This window comes from Rattus norvegicus, chromosome 8, assembly GCF_036323735.1.
Source record: "Rattus norvegicus strain BN/NHsdMcwi chromosome 8, GRCr8, whole genome shotgun sequence".
NCBI classification, from domain to species: Eukaryota; Metazoa; Chordata; class Mammalia; order Rodentia; family Muridae; genus Rattus; species Rattus norvegicus.
This window is the reverse complement of record NC_086026.1, coordinates 64512059-64529000: the sequence shown is the minus strand read 5'-3', so window position 1 is coordinate 64529000 and position 16942 is coordinate 64512059. Positions and strand designations below refer to the sequence as shown.

General features: G+C 42.8%; 1 protein-coding gene and 1 long non-coding RNA gene across 8 annotated transcripts in view; one reads left to right on the top strand and one right to left on the bottom strand.

Annotated features, from left to right (window-relative positions):
• Nrg4 (neuregulin 4) overlaps nt 1–16942 on the top strand; it is a 72113-nt gene that overhangs the window by 26671 nt on the left and 28500 nt on the right. For all 7 annotated transcript variants that reach the window (XM_039082177.2, NM_001191109.3, XM_063266174.1 and 4 more), the window contains one exon: nt 16404–16550. In XM_039082177.2, the coding sequence (XP_038938105.2) occupies nt 16404–16550 (147 nt within the window). The remainder of the gene's footprint in view (nt 1–16403; nt 16551–16942) is intronic.
• Nucleotides 55–10508, bottom strand: LOC134480177 (uncharacterized). The gene is made up of 2 exons (XR_010054399.1): nt 7818–10508; nt 55–297 (listed from the first exon to the last, which is right to left on the bottom strand). It is a non-coding gene; the product is annotated as an uncharacterized LOC134480177 (long non-coding RNA).

Here is a 16942-nt window from a genome sequence, read left to right as displayed (position 1 = left end):
CTTGTGTTGCTTTATTGTTCGATATCCCTTTTGAGATTTACTTTTGAGGTCATTATACTGCTGGGGTGCAATGTGTATTTATAGCAGGAAACTAACCCACAGAATATTGTAAGAATTTGCATTTTTAATTTTCTTGCTCATCAAAGCTAGGATGGTAGGTGAACTTCAGAAGCGTGATTCTTTTAGTTCCAGGGGAAGTTGTTTTATTGTGACTTTTGTCTTCCTAAGTTCTCATGCAGTCTGTTCCCGAACGCTTGAAAGCTGTTTCCTGAAATCCTTGGTGGGATGGCTAGAAACCTGTGGAAAAACCATAACATTCCCAAATACCATGTGACGTGTGTAGTCGCCAGCTGCTCAGTCAGGGAGTAAGAATTTCCCCGGCTCGGGACCCCGCTAAAATATTTTTTTGAAAAGGTAAACACATAGTCATAGAAATATAAAGGAACTTTTCCAAAGATTTTTAACCGATTAGTTATTAGGAAGTCGGGGTTGGGGATTTGGCTCAGTGGTAGAGCGGTTGCCTAGGAAGCGCAAGGCCCTGGGTTCGGTCCCCAGCTCCGAAAAAAAAGAACCAAAAAAAAAAAAAAAGAAAAGAAAAGTTATTAGGAAGTCAATTAGATATCATAAACGGCTCAAAAATTCAAGCAACAGTTTCATACGGAGATATTAGGAATTCTGAAAAGACCTGGTAAACAGATATAGGACTGGTCAATATTTGCAGGTCACTAATCCTTTGTGACCACCAGATAAAATGTATTTGGATTTCTGTAAGAAAGAGTCCCTTGCAATACTGCACATTGCCTGACATTAGACTTGTGAAATAGCACACTGAGCACCGCCCTCATCCCATCCTGGACACACAATACTTCCTGTGAGACACAGTTCCAGTAACTCAGGCCGGTTTCTCTCCTGGTGCTTCTCCCCAGGTCTCCTAAATGCCAGGATTATAGGTACCACATGCCTGGCGCCCAGCATTTTTTTAAAAAAGTTTTTACACATTCCAAATTCTTTCACAATTTTTTATAAATATCTTGTTCATGATTTTAGTAACCTCAAATTTGTTCATTTTTTTTCAGTGCTGGAGATTGAACTTAGGACCTTGCTTACATGTGGACAACTACAGAGATAGATCCCCTTTAATTACATGTGTGTGTGCATGCGTGTACATGTGTGTACATGCGCACAAGCACACACATGTCATGGCACACGTGTAGAGCCAATAGGTGGGAGTCAGTTAGTCAGTCGTCTCCTTTTCTCATATGGGTTCCCGGAACTAACTGGGTCTTCAGGTTTAACAGAGTCTTTATCAGCTGAACTATATTGCTGGGTTTTTGTTTGTTTTGTTTTTTGAGACAGGAGCTCTCTGTTTGCCCTGGCTGTCCTGGAACTCACTGTGTACACCAGGCTGACCTCAAACTCACAGAGATCTGCCTGCCTCAGCCTCCCAAGTACTGGGACTAAAGGTGTGCACCACCACCTGGCTTAACTTGATGTTTTTAAATTATTAATTTTTTAGGTCGGCATGCAGAATGATGTTCTATCCTCACTCCTCACACATACTCATGTGTGTCATACTTTGTCCTCAGTTGCTCCCCCCCAACTACTGTGTCCTGTGCTCCCTAGACCCCTCCAGCTGGGTCCCTCTTTCTTCCAGTTAGCCCCACTTCTGCCTTCTTGTTACATGAATTCTCTCAGGATCCTTTCACCATGGGTGCATGCACATGAGCACACACACAAACATGCACACGCATGCACACATACACATGCACACACACACACAAACACACAGGCACACACAAATGTATGCTAATAGAACACTTGAGATATTTATCTTTCTGTATGTGGCCTGTTTTGTTTAATCATTTCCAGTCCCACTCACTTTCCTGCAAGTGTCATGATGTCGTTTTTCTTTGTGACCACTCGGCATTTGTTCTGTCTGTCCACGTATTGATGGACAGCTAGGCTGATTGTATTGCCATGCTACGTGAAGAGCAGTGGCTGGTCATGTGTGTATCTTTGTAGTAGGATCCAGGGTCTTCAGGCTTGTGTCCAGAAGTGGTATGTCCGAGTGTACAGTAGCTCAGTGTTTAGTTCTGTGAGGACCCTTCTGCTGACTCCGGTGGTGGCTTCACAGGTCACACTTCAGTCATCGGTGAGCTCCTCTCACATCCTCTTCACCTTTACCATCATTCATTTCCTTGATGTCTGATGGTAGCCATTCCAGTCAAGACAAGGTGGGTCTCGGGGCTGGGGATTTAGCTCAGTGGTTAGGGCGCTTACCTAGGAAGCGCAAGGCCCTGGGTTCGGTCCCCAGCTCCGAAAAAAAAAAAAAAAAAGACAAGGTGGGTCTCAAACAGCTTTAATTTGCTTTTCCCTGATGTTTAAGGATGTTGGATACTTGGTGAGTTCTCATTGGTTGATTGTGTATCTTCTTTTAAGATTTATCTATTCCGTGCCTCATCCCATTTTTGATAGCTCAGCAGTTCTCAACGTGTTGGTTACAGCCCCTGTGGGGTCGAATGGCCCTTTCACAGGGGCCTACGACCATCATAAATCACAGATCTTTACATCACAATTTAAAACAGTAGAAAATTACAGTAATGAAGTAGCAGCAAAAATAATTTTATGGCTGGGGTTCACCACGACGTCAGACACTGTATTAAAGGGCCACGACATTAGGAAGGTTGAGAAACGCTGGATTCGGCAGTTTGGGTTTCTAATGCTTAAGTTTTGCACGTTTAAAGAGGCTTTTTAAAATACTTATTTCTTAGACTTTTTTTTTAGCTTTATGTGAGTGTTTTGTCTGTAAAAATGTATATACACCATGTGCCCCCTGAAACTAGAGTTACAGTTGGTTATGAGCCACCACATGGGTGCTGGGAACTCAGCCTGGCTCCTCTGTAAGATTTCCCAGTGCACTTCGCTGCAGAGCTGTCCCTCCAACTCAGACTTCTTGTCTGTGTTTAAAAAAAAAAATAAAGTTTTTCAGGTAAAAAGGAGACATCTTTATTTTGAGACAAGTTTTTCAACAATTTGCCCAGCTCACACTGGCCTTGAACTTGTGATCTCGCTCAAGCCTGCTGAGTAGCTGGGATTCACAGCCTGTTCCCTGCTGCTCAGTTATTCTTGGTCACAGAAGTGCTGGTGCAGGCTTATGTGAGTGAGGAAGTGTGTGATACCGCCATGAGTTTGTTCTTACAAGTCTTAGCCATTCAGCAAAGAATCTATGAAAGTTTCAACACTCATTTTGCTCCGAGACATTTCATAAGAGTGTTGGAATGAGGTTTTCAAGGCTCCTTGGCTGTTGCGAGGACAGAAAACCACGCCTAAGAAATTGTCCCCCAGATTTCATGTGTAGTATGGACATTTAAGCCAATTAATTCCTCTTGACTTGGAATTATCCAGTTTCCTGAGGTGCTTGGCCTGGTAGCCAAGGACATTCTTCAGGTCCCTGTAAGCCAGGGACCAAACCATTTGTACTGAGGAGGCTTGGTCAGATGTAGGATCCACAAGTAAAAGCAACTTAGTTCTGTAAGAATGGATGGACACTAGATAATTCCAATCAACAAAGATCAGGTAATTCAAATATTTAGTTCCAGTTTATAAAAGCAATGTTTACTGAATTTTTGTAGTATATAAATCTTCTGAAAAAAAAAAGGTTTTTTTTTAGTATAAAAAGAACATGGCGTTAAAATATGAATAGTAATCTAAGCAAGTATCTGTAACAATTGTCCCTCCATAATTCTTACTGTCCTGTGTACATCACGATTTGGGGTTATCAATCTGCTTTCCTGTGTTGTCTTCTGAAGTGCAGTGGGAAATCCTGACTCAGGCCATTGGTTCTGAGTGAATGTTCTATAAATACCCATCATCTTAGAATCTTGTTCCCAAGAATCTATTCTTTGAAGAATTAAGAATTTTCCTATGTGACTCGGAGCCTTTGCCATACACCACATTAAAACAGAAATGGTGTTGGATCTTGGAGAGTAGAATGCCTGTGGTGCACTTCACTGCTTTTCTAGTTTTCAGTGCCCAGCTAAAAAGCCAGGCGTTTGTACTCCTAGTGCTGGGAAGCAGAGAGCAAAGGATCCTGGGAACACACCACTCCATTGCTCTGGTCTCATTGGTGACCTCCTCCAGGTTCAGAAAATATGACCAAGAGTGATTGAAGTAAGGCACCCTAAACTGCCCTCCGTCCTGTGCACACACGTGCACACACATGCCTATACACATGAACTTGTGTACACACACACATACCATGCACAAGAAGGGAAGCATGAGTCTTTTATATACCAGATATTGGCCATAGTTAGTTTTCTCCTATAGTCAATAATATCACAATGGAGAAGGACAAGGTTCTTTACTGGAGTGTATTACGTGACTATTTTACTATTGTGTAACTATTTTACATGGGTTTGGACCTGTATTTAAAACCCTTTATGGTGACTGGGTGTGATACGCATGCTTGTGACCATAGCAACTCAGGAGGCAGAGACAAAAGGACCACACTAGCCCAACTGTTCAAGAAAGGCACAATCTCACCTTAAAACAAATAAGCCGACACATAAACAAACGGGGTCAGATAGGTTGAGACAGCATCTAAAGATGTTAATGTGATGAGTTCTATTCTAACTACGGTCTTTATTTCTCTAGTGTAAATGACATTGGTTCCTATTCTAACCGCTGTCTTTATTTTTATGACATAGGCAACAGTAATTTTGAAGTATTCTTTTTAGGTATAAATGATGTTTTGAGGGTTTTTTTCAAGATTCAATTTTGGGAAAGTAAAACTAAAAGCTCATCGAGGAGATTGGGCCATTTGGTTATAGCATCACAGTGGCTGAGAAAGGGTTCTTGGCTGTCTCTTTCCTCACAGGGACAACAACAGTTAAAATTAAAGTAGAAGGAATAGTTATAAAGAACCTTGGTCCCTGCCTCTTCCTCCTCTTCCTCTTTCTTTTTGAGTCAACCTTTTTCTTCCCATAAATAATCCAGGATGTAAACTCCAGCATCAAGCTCAGAAGCACACCCTGGGCAGATGCTGAGTCTCTGCTTTCTGTTCTGGTCTAGGAAAGAGAACAGCAGTTTGTCTGTCCTGAAAGTCCAGCCAGAGGGGTGCCGCGAACCGAGAACACACTTCCTATGATAAGACAATGAAATTCCAAAACAAGTCTTTTCATATTCTAAGAAACGCCGTAGTTAGCCCCAGGCAACAATCGCTTAATCGATAATGCCGAGGTGTTATTGGTATATGGATCCATCATTCATATTTCAAACGAATCAATGACTTCATTCTTCCTTGTGTTTCCCTCTCCAATACCAACCGTTCTAGACCCATGTGAGGTCATCACGTTTGGCTTTGAGGTAGAAAGAAAAAAAAGCTGAGAACTGCTGCTTTCAAACAAAACTACTTTTCTTTAAAAAGGAAAGCGCGTGCATTCACGTGCGTCTCTGTTACTCTTTGTCTAGCCTCATCACTCGCATCAGCTATAGCTTTTGACCAAGTACCCGATTTCTGTTGCACAAGGAAAACTGGGTTCAGGGTCATCTGGAACCGTAAGGCATAAGAGGCAGTTCAGTAGACAAAGTAGACAAGTCACAACTACAGCACACACCTTACTTCTACCTCTGACACACCCTTTTCAGTTTTTAATTTAATATTTTACATTTTTTATGGAGTGTACTGAACCATCCTACCAGACCTTTATTTTTGCTTTGTTTTTAGACATGGGACTCATTCTAACTTTGCTCCTTTTTCCCTTAAGTGATGCTAGGGATAAAACTCAGAGCATCCTGTATGCTGAGCAGGATCTAACCACTGAGCTGTATGTACCTCATATGACCCACTGAAGTGGCAAAATCTTCATTAACAACATGCAAATTCCATATGCAAGAAACAGAAATGTAAGCACAAAATCAACTTAGTGAATAATGTTTCAGTGGTCCTACCTTATTTAAAAATCTATTTAATTGGTTCAAATTTTAAGATATCTTTAAAAAATTCTATTATAAAACGTAAATAATATAAAATGAATATGGTTTAAGTGGAGCATCAAGATAATGACTTAATTGAACAGTTTTACATTCTTAAACTTTTTGGATTTTGTTTGGTTTCTTTGGGTTTTGTTTTTGTTTTTGTTTTGTTTTGTTTTGTTTTGTTTTTCGAGACAGGGTTTCTCTGTGTAGCATTGGTTGCCCTGGAACTGCTGTGTGGACCAGGCCAGCTTCAAATTTACAGAGATCCACCTGCCTCTGCCTCCCAAGTGCTGAGATTGAAGGCATGCACCACCACCACCTGGCAATATTATTAAAATTTTCAACAATATGTAGGGACTAATAAATTATTCGAATAGTGAACCATGTAAGTTTAGGGAAAACAGACCTAGCTCGAATAAAATGTATGCATATTGTACTCAATATTCTTAATCAAGACAATCTGTTTTTATTAAGTCAAAATTAAGCTTCTCTCTTTCTCTCTTTCTCTCTCTCTCTCTCTCTCTCTCTCTCTCTCTCAATGTGGTTGCTGGGAATTGGACTCTGGACCTCTGGAAGAGCAGCCCATGTTCTAACAAAGATCTATTAATATAACTTGAGTTCTTAAAATGTTTCTTGGTTTTGATGATAGTAATTTTCTTAAATTCATTAATGTTTAAAATATTAGAATTTTAGGTCTGTTTCTATTGTCCTACAATGGGCTTTTAGGGCTATTCATTATGTACCCCAAGTAGCATGGAGTTCCTCGCATTTGATTTTATACTCTAAGAATCTCCTCTGTGGATACTCTATCCCCATGTCCTCCTCTCTGTCTCTCTCCCAGTGAGGATAATCTTGAGTGTCAGCCACTGGCTTAAATGTTTGGATAGTTGAGCCAAGACCTTCACCATGATCTTACTAACGGGAAGTAAACCGTGAAACCCAAGTGAACCACCACCACCACCACCACCACCACCACCACCACCACCACCATCACCACCATCCATGAGACCCATGAAATAAATGACAGAGAATGTGAAGTCCAGCATGGGAGGGAATCAGCCAATCTGAAGCTCTGCTTCCTTAGATTCACCTCTGAGAACTGCAAGAAGATACTCAAGTATACAGTCTTCCCACCCACAGGCCCTGTGCGTAGTCTCTCCAGCCCACAGGCCCTGTGCGTAGTCTCCCCTGTCCCCAGGCCCTGTGCATAGTCTCCCCAGCCCACAGGCCCTGTGCGTAGTCTCCCCTGTCCCCAGGCCCTGTGCGTAGTCTCCCCTGTCCCCAGGCCCTGTGCATAGTCTCCCCTGTCCCCAGGCCCTGTGCGTAGTCTCCCCTGTCCCCAGGCCCTGTGCGTAGTCTCCCCAGCCCACAGGCCCTGTGCGTAGTCTCCCCTGTCCCCAGGCCCTGTGCATAGTCTCCCCTGTCCCCAGGCCCTGTGCGTAGTCTCTCCAGCCCACAGGCCCTGTGCATAGTCTCCCCTGTCCCCAGGCCCTGTGCGTAGTCTCTCCAGCCCACAGGCCCTGTGCGTAGTCTCCCCTGTCCCCAGGCCCTGTGCATAGTCTCCCCTGTCCCCAGGCCCTGTGCGTAGTCTCTCCAGCCCACAGGCCCTGTGCATAGTCTCCCCAGCCCACAGGCCTGGGGCGCAGTTCTCTCTGGCTTAGAAGGCCCAGTGTACAGGCTTCTCTGACACCTCAGTTGGTCTCGCTCTACCCAATGAGTCTACTGAGCATTTTAATGAATATCCTCTAAACGTTTTAAAATTTATAAAAGAGAAAATCTGACTTTTATAAATAAAAAATAGAGCATGTGTTAGAAGTGCATTTGAAGAACTGCTTACTTACAAGGAGACCAAAAGACGCTGCTGCTGACTCAGAGGAGAATTCAGTAATGCGCACACATGAGAATAGACATGAAATTGATGTGGGCCCACACAGCAATGCGTTGTCTCATACCGAGCAGAGTGCATCTGTATTCTTCTAAGGTTTGTGGTTTACAGAGTGGTTGAAGTAGCTCAAAGGTGAAGAACGGGTCTCTGTGGAGTTGGAGAACCAGAAAGATGTGTTTGCCTTGTGTCTGGGAACCTGTTTTGTGGATGATGTCCAAGAATGTCTCTGAGAAAGCGATCCACACAGGAGCCTTGTATCCTTCGGAGTCTTGGTCAACTTGGCCATGTAGACACAAAGGCAGCCAAGTAGCACTTCTGACTAGAACTTACAGAGTCATAGCAGCAAGAGTGGAGGACAGGTTTGTCCTTGTCTGTACCTGCACCACTAGCTGGGTGAGGCCCTGTGGGCTGCCCTGCTTTCCTCTCAGCCTTGTGACTTGTCCAAAGATCACCTCAGAGCCAACAAGTACACAACAAGTTCAGCTTCGTGATTGGAGCTTAACTTGGCAAAGCATTATCTGGTGGAGCCATTACCCACAGGCACTTAATGAACCCTGGTTTCACCAGGACTCTGGCAAGAGTTGTTCATGTGATCATAAGACCCAACCAGTGTGGCTTCCTGCTTTTCTGACTTTGAGCACCATTTCCCATCCGCAGCAATAGCAATGGTGTTCTTGGGCAGGTAGAAACCATTTGCTGGGTGACTGTACGGACTGAGCTCTGTTCAGGAAAGGGGGTTTAGAAGAACACACATGTAATCTGTGGAAGACTGGTTAGACAAAAGTAAGATGAGGAGACCTACATCTACAGTATTGTTGTAGTCTGCACGTCATCTTGTTTAACTGTAGATTGTTGTTTTGTCCCAGCATTCCTGGACCCCACCTGACCTAGTCAGTGTTCTATTGCTGTGAAGAGACACTGAGACCATGGGAACTCTTAGAAAAGAAGGCATTTAACTGAAGCTTGCTTCTAGTCTCAGAGGTTTAGTTTGTCAGCAGCATGGTAGGAAGCTTGCAGCACACAGGCAGGCATGGTGCTAGAGAAGTAGCTGAGAGAGTTCTACATCCAGATCAGCAGACAACAGGGAGGGAGGGAGGGAGAGGGAGAGAGAGACAGAGACAGACACAGACAGAGAGAGAGAGACAGAGAGACAGAGAGAGGCAGAGAGGCAGAGAGAGAGAGAGAGAGAGAGAGAGAGACTGGGCCTGCATTGGGCTTTTGAAACTTCAAAGTCCACCCCCAGTGACACACTACCTCCCAACAAGGCCACACCTAATCATCCTTCCCACGTAGTGCCACTCCTAATGACTAAGCATTCAAACAGATGAGCTTATAAGGGGCCGTTCTTACTCAAATCACCACACCACTCTAGTTTTACCAAATTCTTTTTAAAGGGAAATTTCAGAATTTTGTGGATTGCTTTATTAACCATGGAAAATGTTAAGTTTTGGGTTTTTTGTTTGTTTGTTTGATTTTATTTTGTTCTTTTTAAGGTCAGTTCTTGGCATGCCTTGTGGATAAAATTCAGCCTTTGCATCTCTAAATTTAGTAGAAGGTTGTGTTTCAAGGGAAACAGCCAAAGAACCTCTGATATTAAATACAGCTAAGTCCTTTTCTGCTTTTACCTCTGACAGTATGTCATAAGCTTTATTAACATCTGGAATTACGCTGATATTTTTTGGGGGGGGGTTCTTTTTTTCCGGAGCTGGGGACCGAACCCAGGGCCTTGCGCTTCCTAGGTAAGCACTCTACCACTGAGCTAAATCCCCAGCCCCTACGCTGATCTTTAAAACACCTTTGTGGAGCAGAAGTAAGAGCCCTGGTGCTTATAACAGGACTCATGCAAATGCGCCCAGCAGCTGCCGCATTTATGCGTTTTTGTTAATGCTTCTTATTTTAGTAACCTTACTTCCGATTATAGACTCCCTCGTAGGTGTTCTCAGCAGAAACAATGACTGCATTTCCCTCCACCTCAGCGTTCAGAACAAAACTTCAGAGCATAAATCTCGTGACCCTCTGACTTTGCCTGATGACACCTCTCCCAGGCAAGGTGCAACAGAGGGACGGCGAGCCCACACCAGCCCCCTTTGCTCTGTTACTTTTCCAGTTGTCTCCCTGACTTGCGTTACCGAGAGCAGAAACCGCTCTTTAGAGCCGGCTTTGTACAATTACGTGTTGGCATCTGAATTTTGATTACCTCTTGGGTAACTGTCTCTACATCCACTCTCTCCTTTGGAGCAGAGCCCGAAAACGTTTCGTCATCTTAAGCCTTAGTTTCTACACAGGAATACTGGCAGCTGTGACTTTTGCACAGATCTAATGCTCAACTTCTTTTGTCAGGAAGTGAACTGTTGCTGGCTTCTCTTTGTCTTATTCCAAGTTGGGTCATGAGATTTTCCCTGCAGCCTGGGAAGGTAAGACGCCGGCATGACCTCTGTGCATTTAGGTTTAGCTACTCACGACTTCCTAGATGTTGCTAAGAACCCTTAAAAGACCTGAACAGGGAAAATCTCTAAATCTGGAAGGCCCACTTATATATCATTTATATTTAAATATATTTTACATATACAGAAAATATTATTTAAAAGAAAAAGTAACAGCAACTTTCCGTATAAATAAATATAAATGTCTACATATATATTGTCTATGAGATATGAAAAGTATTTTTTTGTTTGAGACTGAGTTTCATGTAGCCCAGGATGACCTCAAACTTCACAGTGTAACTGAGGCCACCCTTGGGCTTTTTTCTTCTGTAGATTTATTTATTTTTATTTCACGTGTTTTATCGGCACATGTCTGTACACCATGTACCGTGCCTGAGGAAGCCAGAAAGCAAGAGGATGTCAGATCCCCTGGGACTGTAGTTATAGTTGTGGATTGGCACGGGGGTTCTGGGGGTCTAATAGGGGTCCTGTGGAAGAGCAGCCCTGGTGCTCTTCTCCTTTGTGCTGTCTCCAGCCCTTGACCTCTTTATCCCCACCCCCTCCTCACGCCCACCCCGTTCTGAGTGCTGCTGCTGAAGGCACGTGCTGTTAAGTTTTCGTTTTACTTCATTTTCCAACCTTTTAAGAAGCAATAGACTTTATTTCGGGAGATGACTTTTAGAATTTTCTCCCTCATCACATTTTGAGGTAAGCAAAATGGAGAAGGCAGAGACTAAGACTTCAATAAATTATTTTGTTTGTGTGTGTGTGTGGAGGGGGGTGTTGTGAAAGCCGTCGATCACAGAGGTTGGTCTCGGACTCACACAAAGCGTTCTGTGGGTCTCCCTCTCAGAGTGCTCGAACACTCAGTGACGAAGGTTGTGTTTCCAGCTTGCGAATTGTTCGCTGCTTGCTCGGGCACTTCTGTGTTTTGCTGGACTTTTTAGCTCCTTTCAGCAGATAGTTGAAATTTTCAGTGGTTTCCTTAAACTAAGTCTTACAAAGCACTGTAAGCAGTAACTGACCTGATGTCAAAAGTGGGTGGTTCTCCGTGTGGACCGTGCTGCAAACGCATCCCTGAAATGCATCCCACATATGAGTTTGCTGGCTAGCAGTCAATCATGAGGAACTCTTAAGATTTGCTTTTTAATTAGACTTAAATCGGGCTAACCCACTTGAAGTACTCATAATTATCAGCCCTGAACGGTGCAAATGTCACACACTTGATGTCAATAGCTATTTTTGCAAGAGCGCGTATTGACTAAATATCTCTAGACGGGGTCAAGCTTGTCGATGTTTAGTGCTTTTATGGCACCAGGTAATAAAAGTGGCGAGGGCTGCCAGCCAGTCATCTCTGAGTTCTTGGCTTATGCATATCTGTGGCATCTGACAGGATTTCGGCCATGTGTTTGTTTATCAGAGAGCCTGGGACGAAGAGGGTCCAAACCACGTCAGTGTATTTTCTTAAACTCTTGTAAAGCTTTTTATTTTTGGTTCGTCCTGGATTTTTATGAGTTTCAGACTGAACTTCGATTTACAGATGGGGTTTGTGAAGTTGGGTCAGCTCTGGGGTCACAGTGTTAGGATTCTTCCTTCCAGGGTAGCTTTGTCCAAGTGGAATTGAGGATTTTGGGGGGAAGGTTTGTTGTTGCTGTTGATGATGATGATGATGATGTTAGTGGTTCTTCTATAATACAGTTCTTGTGTCTCATTTCTTGGAAGTTTAATAGTAGCATCTTTATTGGCCACTGTGCTCCTAGTTTTTACCTGGAGTCTGGCCTTAGTTTTTGAAAAGAGACTTCTCGCATCCCTCTCTCACCTGGATAGCATCCTGCTGTTTTAGGGCACTAATAGAAGTCTTGATCAATCATGAAAATAACTAAATGAAAGAATTAAGGCAGGAGTTTACTACTTTGACTTCATGTGGTAAAGCTTAAGAGGCAGGCAGCAAGGTCAGCACATATGACAGGTATCTATCTCGTTTTTCCAAGCCTGAAGCCCAGTGTTCATGTTTTGGAACACAGCCACATCTGTTTAAGATCCATAGCTTCTTGGTTCTTGCGGCTTGTGTTCATTTTGTTTTTAAAGGGAGTCACCCCAAATATCCCAGCCTGGCTTTGAACTCCTGGTAATCCTTCTGTCTCCATCTCACAAGTAAAAGTTTGGTTCCTTTACTCCTGCTGAAGACCTTAGTCATGGCCATTTTCTCCGAACACTAAAATCAGATGAACTTTTCTCATGTCCAGTGTACTAAACATGGCTTCGATGCTTCTGCTGAAACTCCTCGGTGCATCTAGAAAACCACTGTATAATGTGCATTCTGAGTTTGGAAGATTCTCACGTCACTGGCAATTGTACACATTCTGGCATTAATCGTCAGTTCCAGGAAAGTGTGTTAGCACTTGGCGTTCATCAAATTAGATGGCACAACCTTTTGGGACTTGACAGCCTGTACAGAAGTGAAGGCCAGGAATACTTTAGCAAGAGTTACTTACATAAAGAGAGAGGCTGCTTAGCTCTGCGCAAATGCCGCGGTGACACTTGACCTTCAGCTCACGCTACCACTGCTCCATGTCTGCTGTCTCCACTCTACGGTCCCTGACTTGCGTTTGCTTGAAATGTAACATTTGTGTTACAGCTGAAGCCATAACATTTTCATAAGTTAAGCCAGGGCTTTCAGAGCAGACTCCTTGCTACAGCACTGGGTAGGCGGTGTTCCCTTATTTATATGATAAATATCTGGAAAAACAAAATTCACTTGTAGGTTAGCGAACCCGTACAAGGTGTCTGTTCTTTTCTCTGAGTCCAGATTTAATGAGGTGAAGAATAACAACTTTTTTGATGCTGTTTTGCTTAAAATGTCCACCTGCGTGTTATTTTTCCCAGATGTGGATGGTAGAGAACTCGGCTGATCATTTCTCTCTTGTGCCTTTTTCTGTTTACTTCTATCTTGACCTGATTGCTGGACTTCACACACACCATTCCTGGACTAAACAGGGCTTCCTTTCAGTGGCTAAAGTTCTCTTAAAAACAAAACAAAGCAAAAAACAAACAAGCAAACAAACAAAAACCCCCCTCACCTCTGTAAGGCATACATGGTAATTGAATTCTATTAAATACAAAAATAATCTTAAGGAATTGTGAGAGGGTTTTTATTTGTATTTTTGTGCATCTAGAACAACTCTTGGAACTGAATTCAGAGCAGGGTTTTATCTTTCGGAAAGCTGCCTCTTCCTGTGTTTGTTTTGCGCTGTGTGGGCTGCTGTGACAGACTTGCTGGAGAGTTATTAACTCCTTCCATCCTCCACCTTGTTCACCTCAGAAACCTCCCCCTGACCCCAGATATATATATGTGTATAAAATTGGAACACAGGCCAAGAATTTATGGTAATGATAACATTCATTTTTAAAACAGTTCCTTGCTAAAATAATTGTTATTTGTTGGTGATATTAGTTATTTTTATTAGTGATCAAAAGCAAAGTTATGTATTTGATACTGAATGCCAGGGAGTGTCTCCAGCACTTTTCAAGGCCGACGGGTATTTTGTGGTCCTCCCTCACCGTGACATATAGTCTGGAGAAGCTGAAGCATCTTAGGCCCACTTCAGAAACTACTAGAAATTCTGCCCTAATCCCACGCCAGAATTCATCCAGTTATGCTTTTTATTAAAAGCTAGCAACTTAAATAGCAATCTTGGATTCAAATGTTCTACCAATATAACCTAAAGATGTACTATCCTGATACTTTCATGCTAAGGAATGACAAGAGGAATATATCAAAGCCTTTGTTTCCCATAGTCAAACCACTGTGTTTTTAGAATAGGAAAATCCGCATGCATTGTGAGAACACTGCCGTTTACAGTGTGCACTGGTCTTCAGTGTGAGCCGAGGTGTAGCGGGCAGCATCCGTCAGGGTTGTGTGGTGACTGCGTGTGCACTGTAAAGTGTGTGTGTAGTGTGTTCAGGAGGAAGCTGTAGGGACATGCTGTCCTATAGGAAGATAAGAACCACCATGGATTCAGTTTAACTGAGAATCCTGTTTGGGACTTTGTATGTTCAGATATCTTTTATTGTTGCCAAATTTTCCATAACCCCACACATTAAGCGATGTGACCTCTGTGACTCATATAATGTTATGAACTATAGTTCATGAAGCTGTACTCTGAAGAATAAGTGTGTGTGTGTGTGTGTGTCTGTGTGTGTGAGAGAGAGAGAGAGAGAGAGAGAGAGAGAGAGAGAGAGAGAATGTATGCACAAGCGTGCACTTGCACACACACTGTCTGTTTCTTTGTGTCTTTGTCAGTCCTGGAAAGTGGAAATGAAACTATAGAAGAACAAAATGAGTTTTCACTTACCTTCTTCTTCTCATGTGGATTTAACTGAGTCTATGGGAATACTAATCGTTTCATTCATTTATTTATTTTATGTGTATGATTGATTTGTCTGCATGTCTGTCTTTCTGCACTACATGAATGCCCGGTGTCTTCAGAGACCAAAGGAGGGATGTAATTACCTCCGTGTGAGCCTCTGTGTGGGTGCTGAGGATTAAAGCCAGGTCCTCTGGAAGAGCAGCCAGGGCTCTTAAACACTGGGCCATCTCTCCAGCCCCAAAGAGAAAATAGTATTTTAATGTTTATACTATAAGTAATTATGAGTTTTCCCCAAAATATCTTTCACTTGGAGTTTTGTATTCTGTCCTTAGGCTCCCTTAAAACAGACCAATCTTCGCAGTAGTTTGAGAGAAGCACTGTATGGCCTGAAGCACCCACAGAGCCAACAGCAGTAACCTCCTGCCTTCGCCGGGGTGGCATCAGGGTTATAAAACTTATGCTCTTTGGTCAGTTAAAATTCACTCTGTGCTGAACTGTTCCCCTCTTCTGAATCTGTAGGCTGTTAGTTATCCTATTGGTTTAGTTGTTAAAAGCAGTCATTGGTTCAAGTCTAATCCTCTAGGCCTGTTGCCCTCATTAGCACAGTGTGAGGCAGAGAGAACAGACATCTAAGTGTCCACTGAAAAGAGGTGAGGAGGAAAACTAGTTTTCTAAAATCAACCTCTACATATTTTTTTGTAAAAAAATAGCTTAAAAATTATATCTGTGTGCACTCAATTTTTATACAGCATTGTTATTATATATACATTGTGAATTTCCTACATAACTTCTGGAGTTACTTTATAAACAAACGTCATATTAAAAAGAAAAAAATTGTTTTGAAATAGAGTTTCATACTCCAAGATGGGCTGGCCTAAAACTCATCATGTAGCCCAGGCTGGCCTTGAATTTGAGTCAATCCTCCTACCTCGACTTCCCAAGTGCTAGGACTACAGATGCATGGCAACATTTCCAGCTAAAATGTTTTTTATTTTACCTCCATCCGTCATATAAATTGATGGGACTCCAAAGTCTATGATTCTCATTAATGTGCAGTAATCCTTTGAACAAGTAACATGGAAAGGCGGCTGCCTGCTTCTTCATATCAAAGACGCTTCTTGTGGGAGTCTTTACTGCTTCATTTGTCTCTGAAGAAAACTAGAAATGCTGCTAGTCGTGTGAAGTTGACGTATGTTCAAGAAGGCATTATTAAACACTAGGGAAGAGATGTAATGCTGAAGAACTCACGGTTTAGAAGAAACAGTAATTTTGAAAAAAGTTGCAGTCATGTATCTCTATAAAATATAATAAAATGTAGATGAGGTTGAATTATATGCACAGTTACACCCCTGGAAATGTAGAATTTAAACCTTGGCGGCCTGCACCTGCAGTCCCAGCTATTTGAAAAGCTGAGGCAGGAGGATCACTGGAGCCAAGGGGTTGAGGACATCTAGAGGAACAACATTGCAAGACCCTTCTGTAAAAGTTGGCAGGCACAGTCACCCTGTTGGCACGTGGAGTCTGAGTGGTACCGGATCCCTCCGGACTCTAAGCTGCTGAAGAACAGTAAAAGGAAGGAGGCAAGTGTAAAGTAATGCATTTGTCTGTAGCCTCAGCTCTCGGCGCCTCACATCGGGCTTGTCTACTCATTTACAGTCTGAAGAGCAGACATCGTTCGCTTCCTTCCAGCCGGAGACCGTATGTTGCCCACATCAGTGTGTGATCTTTATCTAAACTTTTATCCTGTAGGTGCATTGAAAATTATACGGGTGCTCGTTGCGAAGAGGTTTTTCTCCCAAGTTCCAGCATCCAAAGCAAAAGTAACCTGTCGGCAGCTTTCTTGGCGCTGGCGGTCCTCGTCACTCTTGCCATCGTGGCGCTCTGCTTCCTGTGCAGGTAACGGAAGCGGAAATAGACCCTCAGAAAGAGGAACGCGGTGCACAAAGCAGCGGCCTTAGCTACTAGTGTTTCTGTAGATACTTACTGTTTTATATCTGGCATCATCTCTCTAATACAATTTTGTTATAAACTACTAAGTCACTTTGAAAGCATCTTAAGCCGTTTTTACCTGTTCTTTTTCACCGTCACCTCTGAATGAGGTGGACTGATGCTCACTACAGTACCATACTTGAGTATTGGGCGAGGTGTTTCTTAGTTTTGAATATGAAAAGCAAAGTGACTCAGTCAGTGCTTTAGAAATTTAAGGCGCCTGACTGATGTCTACCTTACCACATGCTAGGCATAATGAACACAGTGGCTAACAAGGTAGAAACATTCCCTAAACTCAT